This window comes from Toxotes jaculatrix, chromosome 22 (genome assembly GCF_017976425.1).
Source record: "Toxotes jaculatrix isolate fToxJac2 chromosome 22, fToxJac2.pri, whole genome shotgun sequence".
NCBI lineage: Eukaryota > Metazoa > Chordata > Actinopteri > Toxotidae > Toxotes > Toxotes jaculatrix.
The window spans coordinates 12,095,106-12,116,345 of record NC_054415.1 but is presented as its reverse complement, the minus strand read 5'-3'; the positions used below and the strand labels follow the sequence as shown (position 1 = coordinate 12,116,345).

General features: G+C 41.0%; 2 protein-coding genes across 2 annotated transcripts; both read right to left on the bottom strand.

The window, feature by feature from the left end:
* On the bottom strand, positions 1-6,409 carry LOC121176118 (solute carrier organic anion transporter family member 1C1-like). The gene is made up of 14 exons (XM_041030101.1): positions 6,308-6,409; positions 5,538-5,679; positions 5,262-5,394; positions 5,041-5,168; positions 3,752-3,898; positions 3,305-3,403; positions 2,655-2,888; positions 2,366-2,530; positions 2,001-2,196; positions 1,646-1,811; positions 1,189-1,373; positions 1,001-1,065; positions 729-846; positions 1-568 (listed from the first exon to the last, which is right to left on the bottom strand). Exons 1-14 carry the CDS (start codon positions 6,407-6,409, stop codon positions 1-3), a joined length of 2,448 nt encoding a protein of 815 aa, XP_040886035.1.
* Positions 6,410-9,105: 2,696 nt separating this feature from the next.
* Positions 9,106-20,020, bottom strand: LOC121176372 (solute carrier organic anion transporter family member 1C1-like). The gene is made up of 15 exons (XM_041030414.1): positions 19,859-20,020; positions 19,313-19,419; positions 17,364-17,505; positions 17,022-17,154; positions 15,825-15,943; positions 15,516-15,662; positions 15,171-15,269; positions 14,556-14,816; positions 13,856-14,020; positions 12,871-13,066; positions 12,596-12,761; positions 12,102-12,286; positions 11,625-11,689; positions 11,416-11,533; positions 9,106-11,310 (listed from the first exon to the last, which is right to left on the bottom strand). Exons 2-15 carry the CDS (start codon positions 19,361-19,363, stop codon positions 11,103-11,105), a joined length of 2,055 nt encoding a protein of 684 aa, XP_040886348.1. The 5' UTR covers positions 19,364-19,419; positions 19,859-20,020; the 3' UTR covers positions 9,106-11,102.
* Positions 20,021-21,240: the final 1,220 nt, after the last annotated feature.

Here is a 21,240-nt window from a genome sequence, read left to right as displayed (position 1 = left end):
TTAGTTTTGTTGGCCGTCAGTTTCTGTGCTGTGTGGTGTTTCTTTCTCTGACTCATTCTCGTCCTCTGTGTGAATGTCCAGCTTTTCTGTATCCACCTGTGCATTGGTCTCCTTGCAGACCTCGTCTTTCCACTCTTTCTCCACCTCCTCTGGCTTCAGCTTGTGCGCCTCTAACTTTGCTCCATCAGTAGGAGAATGAGGGAACTCAACAGTGGTCTCCCTCTGGGATTCTGACTGTTGCTTCTCCTGAGTGTTATTGGTGGAGACGAATCTGCCGTCTTCGACGCGCTGCTCACTTTTATGAACCTCTCCTCCTTCCTCCAGTTCCGTTGCGATCCGTACACAAACCTTTGGTTCATGAGGCAGTTTGGGAGTTTTAAGAGCTTGAGGCTGGTCCTCGGAGGGGTTTGATGGGGTCTTAAGTTCGATTTCCTTTGAAGCTTTTGGTTGCTGCGTCTCTGTTTCCCGCTCTGGCTTCCGAAACTGTCTTCTGAGGAGGATGATGACGGCAATGACAAAGACATAGGAGGAACCGCTGAGACAAGTGATCAGACCCAGGAAGATGATCCTATAAATAAAGACACAAAATGGACAGCAGGGAATAAAGGACAGAAATCTTTTTGCTATGGTGTCTAAAGAAAATAAAATAATTGCATATAAAAATGTTTATAATACCAAAGTCATATATCGATCATGTTCTATTTCCACATTTGTAGTCCGCAGCATACCTGTACATGTCAGCATCATAAATACGACATGCGCCCCTGCCCCCACACTTCTTGATTGACCACTTCAGGCAAGTCGAATCAATCAGGGCCCCAAAATAGACTGGTGCAGGAATTCCACCTACAGACACAGTATCACTCAGATATGTCCTGTGCAAGACATTTGCAATACAGACAAATATTGTGAAACAAACAGAAACAAATACAGATCAAACAGGCTAAGCCAGAAAGAAAAAAAATGCACTTTTCATGCAACTGAAAGTAGTGAGGCTCACCAAGAGTCCTGGTTGCCAAGACCTGGATTCCCAGAGCAAGAGATTTGAGCTCTGGTGAGATGCATCTGTGATTACAAAACAACACCAGGTGACTTACATCGACCTTTCCACAGAAAATACATTTTTTTGTCTTTGTGAGAAAGAACAATATGTCCAGTTGTCATTATTTCTTTCCTGTGTGCACACACCGTATGATGACCATGTAGCCAGGTGTGGCTCCCAGAGAGTTGATGAAGGAGCTCAGAACAGATACAGCCATGTAGGAGGTGAAACTGCGGCTGCAGTCCTTGGCGTGGGGACACTGGCCCAGCTTCACTGACGTACTGCTGCCTGCTGGGAAGGAGGCAGACACGCAGCTGCAGTTGTGGAAGACCTGGTGAAAAAGGACAAACACTGCAATACAATGTAGTGGGAGGACTTACTGGAAATTACTTGAGTAAAGCTTTAAGTTTTTAAGGGTGATAATTTGAATATCTTCAAAAGACAGACTTTCTTAATTGTAAAGAGTTCATATTTCAATATGCTAGTGTGCAACCTCAAACCTTAAAGAAACCCATCAGACCCACATATCTTCATCTACCACCTGGCTCCTAAGTGGGTTTACGGTACGACTGTCTGTTTGTGCATTCTTGTGCGTGGCCCTACTGTGTTCTTGCCGTATCCACTGGAGCTGAGGCAGCCAGCCATACACGGAGAGATGTAGGTGATGCCGCTGTCTGAGCACACAGGGTCCCACTCCTTTGCTGAACACGAGCAGTCTCTGTTACACTCTGAGAAGAGCATTCCTCTGTTGTATGACACACTCTGCGTCCTGCAGGGCAAAGATATTTTCTTTTTTGTATTGCTTTTTTTTTTTTAATCTAAGGGTTGACAGTAAAGAAAAATCAATGAAAATATGAATTTACATTTACTTTGAAGCTAAAAGAGTTCAGGTGTTACATAATTTTGGTTTCTTAAAGCTGTAATCATCTTCATGTCTCCTTCACGTCTCAGCACTGACCCGTTGTATGAAATGGTGAGCCCAGCCACGGGAATGTTGTCACACTTGGTGCCAAACTGTAGCAGCAGGAGGAGGTACGCCATGAAGGATGTGGCAAAGGAGAGCTGAGCTCCCGACACCACGCTCAGTTTGTACCTCTTCATCAGCAGCCCTCCCAGGAAGATCCCCACAGCCACAGCTGGCAGGTTCAGCACACCTGGAAGAAAAACTCAGAGGGGTCTGGACACTGAGAGCAGGGGGTCTCACTGTATCAAGAGACACCAGGTACTGCTGACTCAAGTTCTCAGACGACTTTATCTGAGAGACCAGTACTACTCTAATCATCACTGCTACATCATTTTATAATTCTTTTTTTTTTTTTTTACCTATAAGGAAGTTAGCTCTGGACGCAGACTGTCCAAACTGCTGTTCCATGTATTTGGCTTTGAAGGTGAACAGGCCGATGAAGGAATTGAACTTCAGGATGCTGCCACAAAGGAGCAAGAAGTAGGCAGGAGTTCCCAGCAAGCGCTTGAGTGAGGGAAGAAACCCTGTGGAAGGACGTTCAGTAAAAATACAAGCAAAGTAAAAAAGCAAATCCACTAAATATGTAAAATTGAGCTGGATTTCCAGGATCCAGAGTCTCTGTCACAAAGAAGAGTTTCTCTACTGTACCTTTTGCAATTTCAGTCAACTTGAGGCTGCGGTTGTTGTTGAGGGCATCATCTGTCCCGTCCAGGGTCTCACGTGCTGGGGTTGGCTTGTCCTCGTCTCCCTCCTGCTTGGGCAGCGAGCGGGGCAGGAACCAGAACGGAATGCTGGAGACAAGCAGGAGAGCAGAGGACACCAGGAAGCCCAACCACCAGGCACCCACCCAGCGGGCATCTTTAGGAGTGATGGTCACACTTTCTGCATGGAAAATGAAAAGGAGTTTTAAAGTGAGTGCACAGCAAGAACAGGAAGCCCAATATGTGGGAAAGACAGGAAAATTTTGTCTTCGTTATCAGGGATGGGACACTCTGCTCTGTAGTAGTGAAACTGCATACTTTAGGTGGACTGATTGAGCTCATTTGACAAATAAATTATTGATTTTACCTTGTTTGTCCACGAGAGTCAAGACAGTTCCTCACTGGGACACTCAGAGAAGCCCTCACCAACCTGTTCTGACAGGTGTTTGGCCTATTTTTATGGCAGCATGTCAAACCTTTGCACCATGAACAGCAGCTACTACGCTAGTAGTTTTGCTTATTTTTTGTAATTGCTGATTTACTTTGTCATTACCACAGCTCTCTATATTTCTCTCAAAACAAGTGGATTACACTCACCCACGTCAACGTATCCAACGTCGACATACAGTTTAGCACAGTAGGAGCCCAGGAGGAAACCAAACATGGGGCCCAGGAGAGTGATGGTCTGGAGACATGCTGCCAATCACAAAACAATCAGAGGATCAATATTTTGTATGATGATGGTCCAGAAGTGAGGAGGTTAAATAAGATGTTTTAACTGTGGGGACAAGAGTTCTAATAACCTATAAAAGGGATTAACAGGACTAGAAAATACCTTTAATCAGAATAAACTGATGAATAAAGGAAAATTGATGCACACACTGTTTACTCATTCAATTTAGTACACTACCACTGCCCTATGACAGTGCAGGGACCTGTAGAGAGCAGTTTGTCTGAGTCATTTTTAAGGTTTGTTGAGGAAATATACAAATCAGTCCCCTTCAAAATCCCACTGCAAACCCAAAGCAAGCAACAGAGTCTTACCTATATAGAACGGTGAGTTTTCAGCTTTAGCAAAGTCATCGATGTAAGAGATGCCCAGAGGTGTGACTGGGGTTTCTCCAATCCCCCGCAGAGCATTCCCCAGGAACACATAGATCCACATGTTGGAGCCAGACTCTTTCACACAGGCTGAATAATGACACACACACACACACACAGGGATTCATGATATTGACTTTGTGACAAAGGCCTGATGAATAAGGATGTTCACTATGTGTCCATGCTGCAATGACAATGTTGTCAGATGTTTTCTTGGTCATCAAAACAAAAATACATCAAACTTAGAAAACCACTTTCTTTTATTCCCCTCATATGTCCCCTAGAAAGAGGAAATAATATCTGCCACATCAAACCAGATGTATGAATACAGTCTGGTTTTGATTCAAAATCCTTTTAATAGGATGTGGTTTTAGGACTGCATACCACTGCATTGTATGTGACTTCCATGTTGTATTTCTTTCTAAATACGCTTCATCTGAATGGCTGAACAGGATCAATATGTGTGTTTTTGTGAGAGTAAGAATAGTAACAATAGAAGGTGACATTTCAGCTGAAGCCCGTCTCAGCGGCTCCACAAAACAGGAAAAACTACATGAGCAGACATGTGTCCAAGCTGAATTTATTACCATAAATATTACAGATGTCTGCTTTCCCACTGATGCTGTCAGACCTGATGATAACACATTCTCTCTTTCTTTTCCCCTTTTTCCAGATCAGCTCTTGTCAGCTTCCCGTGCAGTCTGCAAAGGTAGACTGATCACTTGCTCTGCTGACGTGAGGCTCTGAATACCTGTGTCCGTTTAATTCTGATAACAGTTAAGGAGTGATTTGTAGTGAGCTCAAGTTTTAAGCTGCACCCAAGAAGTGTAGCTTTGTGGTTGGTGCTTTCTTCGGTTGTCCAGTTGAGCAGTATGTACACTGCATGGGAGGTGAGTGGCTTTGAAGGTCAGACCAGGATCAGTGCATTCCAGGGATGGTTGAGAGAAAGTTAGTGATTTGTTAGGGGCTTTAACCAGCTTTCATGTTAAAGCAGACTCTTTGTATATGCTACCCTCTCTGTTTACTAGAGGGAAAATTAGGGCATCAACAAAGTTAATCTGGTGACCATGAATGTCTGTACAAAATATGTACATGGTAATCCATCCAATACCACCTGAGTGTCAGTGTGCTTTCTTGTGTTAAAATCCTGCTTATTGCAGATTTAAATTGTAAATAATTAAACAACAATTAAAGGCCATTGTTTAAGCCCAGCATGTAGCCCACAGTCTTACCTTTGTTGTCTTCTAAAGAAGGTTCAATCTGAATTTCAGGTATTTCCAGTGTTTTCAGAGGATCAGCACAGGCAGCGATGTTCACACTGTCATTCTGGAAAACCTGAATGACTGTGTCAAACTTATAGCTGTGAAAAACAGTGGTGCCACAATTAGACATTAAACAAGATTATCTGGATTTCAGCAAAAGTTTCTAAAATCGATTGTTTCTTGATGTTTACCGTCCCATGAAGAAGTGCGTCAGGCCAGTGAGGAAGGCCCCAACCGCCATGAGGAAACAGCCCACGGCGATGAGTCTGGGCCGATGCAGCTTGGCACCAAAATGGCTGACCACAGCAAGGAACAACAGGTTGCCTGCCTCCAAGAAATTGAACCCAGGGCAGCAGGAGAAAAAAAAATTATATATTTAGAAAATCATCAGCTGCAAACTGAAAAAAGAACAAAAGTGAGGCTTGATCAGTTGCACAAAAGGTTAGAGTTAGAGAGAGAGACAGAACCCATCTCAAAACTGCCATCTATGAGTCCGATGTGGGTGCTGGAGAGATCAAAACGCCTCTCAATCTGAGTGATGGAGCTCTTCATGTAGGTCCCTGTCAGGGCCTTGGAGAAATAGGCGAAGGACAGCGCCACAATAAACAACTAGAAAACAAAAACAAAGGGGAGATATTAACCTGTTGTCATCTGGAAGCTCATTCCCATCAGGGATTATTGCAGTTCTCCCACGTTTGAAACCTATGCAGAGAAACAAAGTCTGGGATGAAACTGAGAATAGTGGTGTTTTGTATGAAATATCCCATTAATGTGCCGATGATGACTGCTGTGTGGTGCTGCAATCAGGCAAAGCTGAGCTCATGACTGACACTGAAGTGTCTGATGAATGTTGTTATGTTGATCTAGAGCAGGGTTTTGGCCAACCAAGATTTTCAAAAACAGCATAGGATCAGCTCTTGGCTTGATTCTACCTACTTTTTGCGTATTTCTAAAAATGTTGTTCAGTTGCCCCAAAACAGATGTGTGTCTCACTTATTCAGCGATTATCCCTCCATCATCTATACGAGCTTAGCCTGTGTGGGTTTAAAGGCGGTGCTGGTGCCTATTCCAGCACACACTGTTGCGAGATGGGAACCCTAACCCTGCATGTGCTTGTAGGAAACTAAAGCACCCATAGGAAAAGCCTAAGCAGGCAGTTGTGCCAGGTCAAAGTTTGAACCCAGAGTCAAACAGATCTACATAACAAGCAGAGAAGTGTTGATAACAGCCTCAGTACTTTGAGAGTGGAGATGGCAGGGCGTTTGCTGGTCTTCTGTTCGGGGATGCACAGAGCCTGCTGGCTGGTCATCTTGCCTCTGTCCTCTGCTGCTTCCTCCATCCCACTGTACCCTCAGTGTTTGTCTGCTGGTGTATGTACAGGTACCAGCCCTCAGGGCACTGCAGGAAAAGCAGGCACAGACAATACACTACTCATACTATATACCACCAAAACACGATGAATATGCATAAACATGGTTAGAGATTAAACTACCTTGTTAAAGTTAACACAACTTCTAGCAGCTACAACAGTAAAGAGAGATTTATGTTGTATTAGTGCATGATTATCAGTTAACATGATATTTAATACTGTAACAGTAATGAGTAATTTTACTTTTAATACTTTAAGTGCATCTTGGTAACAACAGATATCTTTACTTAAATTTTCCAATTTTCAATGCAGTACTTTTATTTGTTGTGTAGTATTTTCACTGTGAGCTTCCCCCACCTCTGACAATATAAGAAGCCACATAAACATTCAAAGAATGCAGGTCAGGTCATGTAAAGATAAAGACAATGTGTTTTTATTGGAGTTAGCTTTGATACTAGTGCATTTACCTTTTTGTTTCGCTTTTGTTTTTCACGGAAACGTTTCCTCAAGTGCAAAGCCAATCCAGCAACTTCACATGTCTGTGAAGTGGGTGAAAACAGAGGACCCATAAAAGCAGACAGTACCTGTGTAAACTCCACCTGAGTCCTCTCTTCACAGTCCTCTCAGCCCAGTAAACGTCAGGAGCTGCAGGTTGAGTCCATATCAGAGAGAAAATTGGTTTCCAGTGACAGCTCTGATTTCATTTGTCCTGAGGGCGTAGGATGGGGGGACCGACAGAAAGAAGTTTTCCCTTCATAATTACAATAATCCCCCCTCAGGTTTAGCCTGGTCAACACTCCCACCCAAAGCCAGCAGCATACATCATCTAAACAAGAGAAAAAGACAGAAAAATAACAATTACGAAGCAACTACTGAGGAAGTTTAATAAAATACCTCGTACATCTCCAGACAGAGGGGACTGGGGTCTCCCCTCGCTTCTTCTGCTCCCCTTTAAGCAGGAGACAGACCTGCTCTCCCCAGGCTCCTTTTCTCCTGTCCCAGGGCAGAGCTGTTCTTTGGAACCAACGGGACAAAAGGCCTCGCACATTTTTATTCCACACACATGCCAACCAGAAGGGGGACAGCAACAAGAGAACAAGGGGGAGGGTTGAGGGGGAGACAGATTTGTAACTCCAAACTAGGCCCTTTAGATTTTTTTTTTTTTCCTCACGGGGTAAAACATCAGGTGCTTGTTGCTGTTACACAGGAGTAAAAATTTTTTAAAAATCCTGAATTGGTTTAAAAAGTCTCTGGTCAATGTCCTCAATATCCAGTCTGCCTTTCATGCATCAGCTGATCCTGGGCTGGATGGATTTGATGAAGACCTCAAAGGCAGAACAGTGTGTTTCAGTGTAAACGTGGCAGGGAAGGCTCTGTTAGTTCACCACGGGGCGTTCAAGCAGCCAGGCAGCAGGTCACGCAATCAGCTTTGGTCCCTCACAAATTCCAAAGATTAAGATTTAAGAGTCGTCACATTCCTGCACAGCAACAGTGAAGCAAGTGTTTACCACTTTCCCCCTCAGAGAAATTATACTTGGCTACAGAATTGTGTATTTGGTGCAAGTATTTCATGGCGTTTGTCACTGCATGTAGTTTCAGGTAGGTGTAGACAGGAATGCAGGTTGGTGCTGCATCAGTTCATCAGCTCTACCTGTTGTACTCAGTCAAATGAGTACATGTACTTATGTTTTTAGCGACCTCAGGAGTGTTCACATTATTTTTTTACAAACTGAGGTTTGTAAAAAATAAAAACAGTGAGACAGTCTTTGAGGCCTTGCAGTGAAGTGTAGTGGATATTTTGTTGTATAGAGCACAGCCTACTGGTGAAACTAGACACTGCACTGTCTCACAGGTTCATCACTGACAACACATTTTTTTGGGGAAAAAATTAGATTAAGTGGATAACAAAAATCATACATGCAGAGGAGATTATATCATTTTCATTTAAAGCACAAAATAGTAACGAAACCAACTCTTGCAGTCTTATCTACAATAAAGCTTCATTGGTGTCATAAAAGTAATATAAAGGGGACTACTAATCATAAAATACCTTAATCACCTTAATCACTGGTCATAACAGTTATTACACAATATATAGCATGGTTTAAAAAAAAAAAAAAAAAAAAAAAAAAAAAAAAAAGAGCTAGTCACTTTTGGTCCAGTAGCAGACACAGAAATCCTATTCAGTGAAGCACAAAGTAAACACACACAGGGGAGCCAAAGTTTGATCTGACCAGTTATGCAATATTCTAAACCTTCAACTTTAAACATGCACATGTATAAGCATGAATATCGCACATGTGCAAAGATGCAGTAGAGTTGCTGCCATGATGATGATGATGAGAAAGTTTCCATGCAGTCTAATATTCTGTCTAATGTACTGTTTCTGATCTTTACTAGTTCCTTAGTGAAATATCTGGCTCTTCAGTGCTCAACTATTTCATGTGATCTACTGTCAGTATTAAAATATTATGTTAAGAGGACAGAAGCTGCTTCATAGTGGGACTAACAGAGCATATGGAAAAGATATAACTTGTCACATGTGACCTGAAGGACAAAAGGTTGTAAGGTTAAACAGGAAAGAAAACAGGATAATAGGCCTACTGCATCTTTAGCAGAACATGTTAAAAAGAAAAAAGCTAAGTGTATAAATATATTGTGAAAAATTTGTCTTTAATGTTTAAGGACAATCAACAAAATTGTAAAAAAAAAAAAAAAAAAATAGGCAAAAATGGTGATAAAATATATGGACACAATACACACACAGCTAACTCAATATATAAATTCTTCTTATTAACAACAATTATATCTGTTAATTGATGTATTTAATCAAAAACTACAGTGTATAACAGAGTAAAATATAGTACAGTCAAGTTTGAGTTACACTCCACTCACTCGCAGTCCACTGTGTAAACTGTTGTGAACTTTTCCAGACAAACACTGGTGAGTCAGAGGATTATGTGAACGTTCATGACCTTTAGGGTTTGTGTAAAATGATGTGATGTAACAAGAAGTGTGTGCAATGTCAGACAGGTGAGCTATCCATGCATGTAAAAGGTTGCTGGGGCGCATTGCTAACAGTAAAAATAAAGATACCAGCCTGACATCTTAAATAAAATAATAAAATTTTTCATGCGTTACAGCATGAAAATAAAAAGCCTTATCATCCCTTCTCCTGCTTCAGTTTCCCTGACACCTGACAGATGTAGTGTCTCAAATAAAATGCAGCTCAGATGAGTATATAAAGCAATCCAACGTTGCTCCAAGGACAGATGATTTCACATGATATTCACATTTTAAAAAGACACTAGCATCCCTTTCACCATGTTTATTTATCTGTGTGGTTGAGCCACAACTACAGTAACTCAGTACAATAAAATTTAGGCTGTTATTATTTTTGGTGTCCAACGGTTTTGTCTTAAAGGAATAGTTCCACATTTTCAGAAATATAATGCTCATAGGCACAGACACTGTTAAGTATTACGTTGTCTGGCCAATCTACTGTAATAAACAATTTCCTTCATTCTCTGAGAACCTCTTGTGTTGCATTCACTGACTGGACCAGCCTGCAGCAATCACAGACTTCACTGGCAGTGAATCTACAAATCAGCAGAACAGACTCTGACTGGCTAAAGCAAAGCAAAGCAAAGCAAATCACTACACATCTTCAGCTCTGCTGGCACAGGTACCATCTACACTATGTTTAAGTAAAAGAGGGTCTATCTCACTATAAAAATAGTCACCTGTGTGGGAAATCAAATCTCTGGCAGTCCTAATTATATCAGCTATAGTCACCCAAATCTATTTACACTGTCATTATCCCTTCATAATCCCAATCTGATTTTATCCTTGTGTATTTAAGATGGTTCATTTACTCACTGTGTCTAAACTTCACACAGCTTTTTAACTAAATTATTACACACTTTAAACCCCAAACCTTAACCATCCACAGTGTCTTCATTATAATACAGTTCATTGGGGAGAATGAGGAGAGCTCTATTATGTCACAACTCTGTGTAACTGTAACTGAAAAACATGAAAGAAAACACTGTCAATAACTGATAACAACACTGTAGTTGTCTTGCACTAGTATTTAAAAGCATATACTGTACATACATTGCACACATGCTGTATACATGTTTGATAACCTACACATAAATCACTTTGAATGTAAAGCTAATGCTTTCAAGTATGAATGGCGGTATCTGACATATTTTCTTCTTCTTCTGACTCTGAAATGTTTCATCATAAGGGAATGAGGGCTGAATCTGGTGCTTTGCCCACGCTGACACACACAGCACAGCACAGCACACTGTATGTCCCCATTATGGTTTTATGCATTAGAATTAGAGAAAAAAAGACCTCTAGGTTTATGCCCTGTCCTATAAAAGCATTTTTGTTCATATGTGGATTCCATATGATTTAATATTTGAATTTTGTTCATATTAAAACTAAGCCCTCGTTTGGCTCTTTGGCCTTTTTAACCCAGATATTGTGCCAACAACATCTGGGTTAAAAAACAAAAAGGAGTTACACTGCTTGAAGACTAAAGAGTTTTGACACTGTACCATTACCACATTTGGTCCATGTGGATGCAGCACAGCAGTTAGACAGTGGAAAATACTGTATGTGTCATTCACCTGCGATGCCCTCCTAAAAAACCTTAAATCGTGCTCTCCTTGTCTTCGTTGGTTTTGGCGATGCTGATGTTGGCGTGTCCACTGACCGTGCCATTGCCCTCCACTCCATTCTCTTTGGCCTGATTCCTCAGTGCTAACTTCTTCTGTTTCTTGACAATTTTGAAATAGAGACCTCCCCACAGCATGTTGGACAGGAAGTAGAGTCCAGTGATCAACCCCATGAACGTTATTCTGAAAGTATAGTGTGATTTTTTTGTTTCGTAGCAGGTTAGGTGAAACAGTTCCATTTTTGTTTTGTTTTTTTGAAAAAATAATTAAAGACTCGTTCCACTGTACCTGAAGGCATAAGCATCATAGAGTCTGCATGCTCCTCGACCTCCACACTGCTTAGTACCCCACTTCAAACAGGTTCGGTCAATGAGGGCTCCAAAATAAATAGGAGGAGGAATCCCACCTGAAAACACCCAAAGTAACATGTGCTTAGACCTATGAACACAGGTTAAATATCATCAGTGCCCTCATTAGAAGCCTGGTTCAATACTCACCCAGAGTCCTTACGATCAGTGTCTGCATACCCAAAGCCAGGGACTTCAGGTCTTGCTGTATGGACCTGGAATATATATCAAAAGGCATCATATTAGATGTTAATATGAGAAAAAGATGCAATGTGACAATCGTATCACAGAAGCAGTTTAGTAGCTTCTGTCCTCCAGGTGAAGTCTGTTACCAGGTAACCAGAGAGTAAAACTAAGCAACCTTGAAAAAGCAGAACTTGACTGACTTCATTTCAATGTACGAATTTTGTATCTCACCATCTAAATTAGACTAGAACACACAAATCATGCATAAAATGATAAATGTTTACAGCAATATCACAAAGCCACCATTTAGATGCCCATTTACATTTTTCATGTAATGATATAAAATCACTACACTGGCCAAAAATCAATAGAAGATCATTATATCCAGCTATAAAAGATGGAAGCAGAGCCATTAACTGCTTCAGCTTTAGTGTTTCTGACCTGAGCAGTACAATGTATCCTGGCGTGCCCCCGCAGGCAGAAATGAAGGACCCCACTACAGACAAGGCCATGTAGATTTTAAACATGTGATCACAGTCACTCTTCCTGGGGCACTGGCCCAGCACTGCAGACGTGTTCATGGCAGGAGTCATCATCTTCCCAATGCAGGTACAGTTATGAAACACCTGAGGAACCAGAGACAAGAAAGAGAATTTGAATAATCACCTTTGACTGTAGGTGGGTTGTGCTGCTCCTCATGTTTTCCTCTTTGAGAAGACTGGTTTTTCAAATTACTCATTATCTGTTCAGGTTTGTCTGATCTGGGTTGATGAGTACACTGATGCTTCCAAAGAGAAACCTTTTGATTTTAATGAACACATGGCATTCGACCTCTTGTTGTACATTTTAATTTTAGCTGTGCTTCTGGATGTGTGCCTGGCCAACTCTTTTAACCTAACAGTTTCTCTGTGAGGGTCTGTCAGTTGCTGCCTCACCATTTCCTTGCCAGTACCCGTGGCGGTCTGGCAGCCAGCCAGACAGGGCGAGGCGTATGTTATGCCGTTGTAGGCACACACTGGGTCCCACAGCTTCACGGAGCAGGAGCAGCCCATATTGCACTGTGACAGCAAAGTCTGTTGGTTGTAGGACACCTGAGGAAGCCTGGTGCACACACAAACAGACACAGTGATAGCAATCTTTACAATGCACACACCCCTTCACTGACCTTTATGCAGTACATGAGTAAATGAATGGTTTGCATCCCACTCACCCTTGATACGACACGGTGAGACCAGCCACTTCTGCGTTTTCACAGTGGACGAAGGCCTGAAAGGAGAGCAGACAAAAAGCCCCAATAGAGGCTGCCATCGACACCCTGGCTGCTCCAATGACGCCCAGCTTGAAGCGTTTCAACACAAAACCTCCAGTGATGATGCCCAAAGCTACGGCTGGCAGGTTCAGTATCCCTGGATGGGCGAATGGATCAATAAGCTGAAATTATTTTCACATGAAAATGACCTGCTGGTCACAGTTTTTGGCCATATTGCAATAAAAATCGTATGTAATTTACAGTAGGTAACACATGAGCACAGGAGCTGCTGAAGAGTGGAAATATAAAAGGAATTGTGCAATTGTGAGACAGTATAACAGATGCCTTTGAAGCTATGCTGAAGAGCTATTTTAGGTTAAGTCCCACTGTTTTGTTTTGTTTTTTTTTTTTTCAGACGTACTCCCACAGAGTAGCAACTGATTTGTTTTTCAAATTAGCTGAGCTCCTCTAAAATATTTCCATGTACCCCTTGCAGTTGCAAAAGTACCCGGTTGGGAATCACTAGTTGCAGGCTCATCTGCAATGAATCTAACTACCTCGTGGTGCATTCATGTGCAGAGACTCTGTGTCTGAGATATCCAGCCAAATAGCGCTGCATATGAGAGTTATGTTGCCAACACACACAAAAGGTTTTTGCATTAAAATTTGTTCAGTTGTTGTTGTTCTAATGTTTAATTGTGTTGCTATACACATGGGTAAACAATCATAAAAAGCTAATCCTAGCTCAAGGTGCTACTTTCCAAACACACACAAATGCTCACACACACAAAAGGAGAGCCCACAGTGGGCTACTTAATGCTTACATTCCAAGGCAACTTTATCTCTGACGATCACACTTCCCTTCAACAACATCATTGTTTCAGTTGGCTTTGGCTACAGAGTGCAGTAAGTGCAGAGTAAATAGGGGAGAGTTATTGCTCTGTACCTATGAGGAAAATGGCCTTGGAGGCTGACTGGCCATAGATTTGCTCCAAGTACTTCGGCTTGAAGGTTATCATGCCGATGAAGCCGTTGACAGCCACCAGGTAGGTCAGGATCATCAGCGAGAAGATGCTGTTACTGAAGAGTCGTTTCAGGGATGGAATGAAGTCTGGTGAAGGACAAAGCACAGAAAGATTATAGAAAAATAAAATCTTATATTACCTGAAATAACATTAATTTTCTAATTTAACTGCTGCACTAATTTTTCTCTGACATAAACATGTTGTCTACCTACTGACACTCTACTACTATGGCATGAGTGGGGTTTAGCTTAGGTAACTGTTCCCACAGGTCTCTCTGTGCTGATGTGTCATTCAACTCCTGACCAGATTGCATGGTGGGCACTGACTGCATGGTGGGCAGTCGCAGTAAGGCCAGGAATCAGGGTTACTGGTCTGGGCTCTGGTTTATCTGGGCTATACCTGGTTAATGGTTACACACAATAACTCTAAAACCTGTTTGCACAGTGACATATCTCTTGCTCTTTAAAGTCTCAGAAGAAGGTGTAGCTGTAGGTGAAAAGTTTTTCAAAATAGTTTTAGTATCTTGAATTGTGAACATTGATCTTTATGTTAAATCTTGATGCTAAATTGTTGTAATTAAACATGGCACATGAAATAATGATGCTACAGACTACGTGGTACCTTTAGCCAGTTCCTGGAACGTGACTGGCTTCTCTTTCTCCTCATGTTCCTGGTTTTCCTCTGGGAGGAAATTCTCCTGCTCTGCCACTGTGGTGAGTTCTGTGCTCTTACTCTGACTCTGCTCTTGGCCCTGCTTGGGCAGGGACTTGGGCAAGAACCAGAATGGGATACTGGAAAGCAGGATCACGGTGCCAGTCGCTATGAAGCCCAGCCACCAGGCCCCTACCCAGCGGGAGTCCTTATGGTTAATGGTGACACTGTCTGTGAGAAGGAGAAGGGCTTGTTATAAGAGGAGGATGGAGTTTTCAGTCCACTTGTTCAGGGGCTCTCAAACTATGTCCAACTATGTCAACAAGATGTAACATTGGGAAACTGTCTGGTCTCTGGAAGATCCGCAATCACTCAATGACAAACTCTTCTGCTCTTTCACAATAACCTTGCCAGTTTATCAGTATAATTCTTGTCAATCAACATTAATGTTTGTATGAAATAAAGAGGTAAACATTAATGATGCAATGTCAGAGTTTTACTCAAAGTTAACTAAAGTACATTACAGTCTGTGTGTTGTGCAGGATTGCAATGCCACATTCCCCCTGATACGGAGAGGTCCCATACCTAAATCCACAAATCCAACGTCCACATAGATCTTAGTAAGGAAGGACCCGAGCATGAACCCAAACATGGGTCCTAAGATTCCCACTGTATGGATACAGGCTGGCAAATGGAGGAACAGAGACAGAACAGTTATGTACCCAAATACTGTGACATTAATCGAGCAGTACAAGATAATAAGAATAAAAGATCAAAGCGATCTAAGATGGAAGATAATGCAACTAAGCTCCAAAGCAGCATAAGCTGACTGAAGCAGGAAAAAGCATAAAGTAACAAAACAGGAGGAAAGTGTGTAAAATGTCATAAAGGTTACCACAAGACAGCACGCTGTAAAAAAAAGTAACTAACCCAAATAGAAAGGAGTGTTCTCCTCTCTGGAGAAATCATCCAGGTAGGAAACACCCAGAGGCATGATGGGAGTCTCTCCAATCCCACGCAGCATGTTTCCCAGGAATACATAGATCCACATGGACGAGCCAGCGGCCTGTACACAATCTAAAGGGGGAAATCAGACTTAGAATGTGAACTGAAACTGCTTTTAACATTTAAATTTATTTATTTTTTAATCTTTTTTTATATTCTGCTCCTGTAAATTTACTGATTTGGTATTATATCACCAACCTGATGGATCTAACTTTGAATTTATTTGCCATGTACCTCTTTTGGTTTCAGGTGTCTCATCTAAATCAGTCATGCTGTGGTTGGACAGACAGGGCAGGATGCTCTCAGTGCTGTTGACATCTTTGCTGTGAGACATACTGGTCTCATATTTATAACTGGAAAACAACAAGAATTATTACACAGCTGTCAGTTTCAAAATTACTAAGCATAAACCAGCAGACTACAAAAACTTCCAACTGAATTGTATCCATTATCATTTTCTCACATATATTTATACTTGTCTTAGAGGCAGAATAACATGGATGTGGACTCTAGCGTCATCTTTAGGATTTAGAAGATGTTTTCAAAATCCAGTGTTGGCTTTTAAATCCTCCAGCACTCGACTGAATCCAGACAGTTCAGATGTGGGTAACAGGGCAGAGCAAAAATCATGGCCCATGTCAGTCAAAACACCACCAAAGGTAATGTATTGATTTTGAGTCATAGTATATTCTTAACAACAATTTTAAAAATGGCCAGTAACATACACATTCAAGGCTGGATTATCAAAGCAGGCAACTGGCCCAGAGTCCAAGACCTTAAGGGGCCTCAAAAGCCTCAGGTTTACTGCGTGTCAGCTGGTTTTGGGCAATTTAATTAACTCCAAGTCTGTTAAGGAATTTGTCCCACTAAAGCATAATAACAACTGAGGTGGGCATGACATCTGACCCTGACTTCTAGAGATACTTTGCGTCATAATCTAGTGTTATTTGAATTTAAAGACGTTTATTTTAATCCATGTTGCATTCTTATGGGACGTGTTCCTAAATTAAGTTTTGTAAAATCAAATTACAACTGACACACAGACACCCTGAGGCCCAGTAGAGTCATTCCAGCAAATAACAACAGTTAAATGTTGGGTTGTTGGGCATATAAACTGAATGTTCCATGTACAGTCTGCTGTGTTTAAATTAGAGGACACTGAGCACATATACAAGCTAAACAATTTTTTTAGTCCAGGGCCCCAAACAGATTAATCCTGCAGTGTACACATTAGAACAAGTTAAATATAATGTGCACCGAATAACTAGTTATTTGATTCAGGCCATTCAGGCCTGCCTCCAAGAAGTGCTGTATTATTTTAATTAGTGATGTGTATGATTACTGCAGCATGCACCTTAACAAGGCCATAAGGTGTTAAATATGCAAAAGCTGAATATAAAGTTGAGAACATAAAGGAAACTGTGTACTAACGGTCCCTGGAGAAAGTGAGGCAGGACTATGAGGAAAGATCCAGCAGCCATGATCAAGCAGCCAATAGCAATCAGCCTGGGACGATGGAGCTTTGCACCGAAGTAGCTCACAAAGGCTATAACCAGCAGGTTTCCTGGGAGGGAGAAGTATTAAAAATGACTGACTGAATGAGTGAATTGCTGGCTCAACAGAATACTTTGATGATTGCATAGATACCATTCATATGTCTGCAGGCTACATAAAATTTTAATCTCAATGTTTTATACATATTATTATTTTTTAATTATGTTATTGTACCTAAAACTCCTGACAACATTGTCCAATAAGAAAAACTGAACATACCCATTTCGAAGCTGCCATCTATAACCCCAATGAGGGAGCTGGGGATGTCAAAGCGCCTCTCAATCTGGGTGATGGAGCTCTTCATATAAGCTCCACCAAAGGCTTTGGCAAAATATACAAACGCCAGAGAGGCCAGGAAGAGCTGGAAAACACACACAAGAGCTTGTTGGATGAAGCTATTCTTCAGCAAAACAAGTTCAGTTCAGGGGATGTTGATTTGATTGGGCTCAGAGAAAAGAGCTTCCTGCTTGGGCTGATTCTCAGAATAGTTTTGAATGCTGAAAATGAGTGTTGTTGCCCATGGTAAGATGAATACCTTAGTACCTCAGTAATAATCTCTCCTCAAAAGGATTTTGAGTGAAAGGATCAAGCTACTTTTTGCAGTTCCAGTAATGAAATCAAAGGTGAACAACAAAGGCGAAAAGGATCTTATTGCACCTTGCACAGAGAAAAGGTGAATGACCGTATTATCGCCTCCCATGATAGACTCACACACAACACTTAACACACAGTTAAAGACCTACAGCACTTCACACCTGCCTTCAGCACTGATTGTCTGTGAATGTTCTCATTCACAGACACTAGTCTGACCCAGTCAGACTAGAAAGACCATGGCATACGAACTGATGAAGCCCCTTGGATAAGAGGCGAAACGTCTTCCCAGACAAATATAAGTCCAGTTGCCTTCGATTCAATTTGAGAAAGAGTTCAGCACTGATTGGATTACATTTATTTACATTAGATTAGAGCCTTTTTAAAGAGAGAGGCTAGTACTGGCAATGATTTAAATGAGAGCACCACAATCACTTATTTGGTAAACCCCTCCTCTGAGCAGCGACTGTCCAATCTTAGCCTCAAATGCTGAATTCTGCATTTGGCTCTGTCTCTCTAAAAATCAAGGACCCACTGTTTAAATATTGAAGACTTTTCAGTGGCAAATCTATCGCCATCTTTGTAAACTGCGTATGTTCCTTAGGAGGATGCAAAGCTTGATAAGCACAACTGTAAACTATTATGAAGAAACAGCAGCCAAAAAAAATAGAGACACATACATGTTTAAATGTTATATTTGTTTCCACCTCGTGTTTGTGACGGACAAAGAGTGAGAGTGTTATTTTGTCCCATTTTAACTCTTGTTTAGACTCATAAGTCTGAAGGTAAAGAAGAAATTGACACAAAGTCATAAATCATTGCTTTGCTTGGATTTTAACATAATAGTAAAGTGTATAATAATCATTCTAATAGTTGTTTGGAGTTCGATTGCTTTACCAGTGCAAATGTGACCTGTGTGCAGCCATATCCTTGCCACAATAGTGGTTAAAGATTAAAAGAGATTCACACTGGGCTGTAGGTCACACACTACTCTGTTAATACACTTAGATAACTGCAATTACTTGCCTAACAGTTAAAGCTCCATGGGTAATATATTTTTACTTCTTAACAATAAAAGAGGTTTTCCTGAAGGGGGACTGAACACAGGTCATTGCAACCATCCCACTGTTATTCTTCTTCAAAAAGCACTTCACCATCCTTCAGCCCTATTTCTGTTCATTTGTCTGAGATTAATGTGCATTTTATGACTCATTTAGACTCATAAACAGCTCTGTTCCAGTTCCATGAGCAGGGGAAAATAACTTTTTTCATGGACTAAAAGCCTCATTTTGTGTCAAAGTCTCAAAGTTTTATCTGGTCGAAAGAAAAATGTGGCTTTTGTTGTGTTAATATGTTACTTTTTTACTGCCCAATCATGTCAGACATTGATAATACTGACATAGAAATGCCATACTAAGACCAATACATGGAGATAAGGTGGCTTTTGGATGCTTGGGTAAGAGTAAGTCATTCCATGTTCACAACACAGTGATTAAGACTATAGACAGTATGAAGTATGAAGCAATGAGTGATATTCCCAAACATTTCAGTACTGGAAGGGTTGACATTTCACCAACCTTGAGCTTGGAGCAACATGCCTCACGTGGTTTTTTGGACTCTACACTCATGATGCTGCTGTGTGCCCAACAGATGCAAGGAAGAAGAAAAGACAACACTAAAGGACCTGCAGAAAGACGCCAACGTTATCAGCACATCAGAGTTTGGGCAAAATTACATTCAATTCAACTGATTTTTAGTTTTAAAATGTGCTAAACAAAAGTAAAACAAGCTAATTCTTGCTCACAGTCTGTTAGAATTTGTGTCAAATGAGGTAATTGGACATGAACAGATTCAAATCTCAGTATAGATGAACAGAAGCAATGAGACAATGTAGTTCCTGTAGGCTAGACTTGATTTGTCTGTCATACACATTTCAAGACATGACATAACAGGACATTTGTTACCAAATTACTTTTCTTAGTCAGTTTTCTGATCACAATACACACGATATACGAGTAATCTACACTAAAACACAAGTAAATACTAAAAGGTTTCCTCAGTGCATCTTAAAGAAGAACTTTGTACAGAATTAGAACAGCAGAAAAACCAGAAAAAGCATTTACCTGAGAGGCAGCAGTGGTCCTACGAAGGATGGGAGGGATGTGGTAAAGTGGCTGAAGGCCTGTTTTACCTGGCAGGACTTTGTGCTGAGCAAAAGTCTTATCACAAACAAACTACAACATCACCTGTAATCAGTAACCAAGCTACTCATGTGCACTTGTTGATCATGTCAATAAAAAGTTCTCAAACCCCTCCAGTCCTCATGCACACAGACAAACACTCACACACACATACACACACACACACGCAAACCCAAACGTGACTGCAGTGGTTGGGTAACATCCAGTGGGATGCGTGTCTGACCAGCACCGGAAAGGTTCAGAGGTTCACTGAATGCAAACACACACAGACATTCACAGTTTGCGCACACTCACACATCCTCCTCTGTGAACATCATAAGCCTCCTGAGTATCCATCCTTTTGAATGCACAACAAACAGCAGCAGCGTGAAGCTGGCCAAAGCTTGTTTCACAATACAGCTGTTTCTGTTAGTTTGCTTTCCTCGCCTGGAGAAATTCAGCTTTTGTAAGACTGAGTGTTTCCTAGGCCTGATCAAAGTCTTCCTGTCCTATTGATAGCCCCTAACAATGGCTTTCTCTCTGTGTCCTAATGCCTGAGTAATGGACATCACATCACTAGAACAGACTTCTTAGACAGAGTATGTAAGATTTTCATTAGAAATACTAAATACTGAAATTTTCCACAACAAGAAACTTTTAAAGAACATTACAGTTGCAGCAATTATACCGGCTCCACAACACAGGATTCTGTGTCTAATGAATTTAATATTTTTGTAATCTGTATCTTCATTTTAGTAAAGACAAAGCAAATTTAGGGTTGAATCTTAAAGGGCCAGTTCACCAAAACTACTTTTTTCCCCCTTTATCTCTGTTGGTATCTAGCCATACAGATATTTGTTTTCAATCAACATCGACAGAAGAGTGTCCCTGTTAATCCTGAGACCATCATGTCAGTGGTTTTATATAAAAAATGATTTCACAGAAAAATGTTTATAGTGAAGTTTTGAGATTATTTAGAGTTTATGTCCAGGCAAATCAAACTAAACACCACTATCGAGAAGCTATTTATTTTTTTATCATTTGGGTGAAACGACCCTTTAACTGCTAGACGACAGTCCATTGGCACAGCAATGGGAGTGATCAAAGGCAGAGCAGTGTGGCTGAAGCAGATACAAACTACAAACTTTGGTGATTAGTAAATGATTCACTTTATTTGATGGAACACAGATTCAATAATTGTTTTAAATAAAGAACAAAGAAGAACCTTGATTTCCAATATAAAAATCTATGAAAGTGAAATACCATAGGTTTTGATTTGTAAATCTAATCATTCATACTTTGGTCTGTGCTTTTTAGCGAAGAAT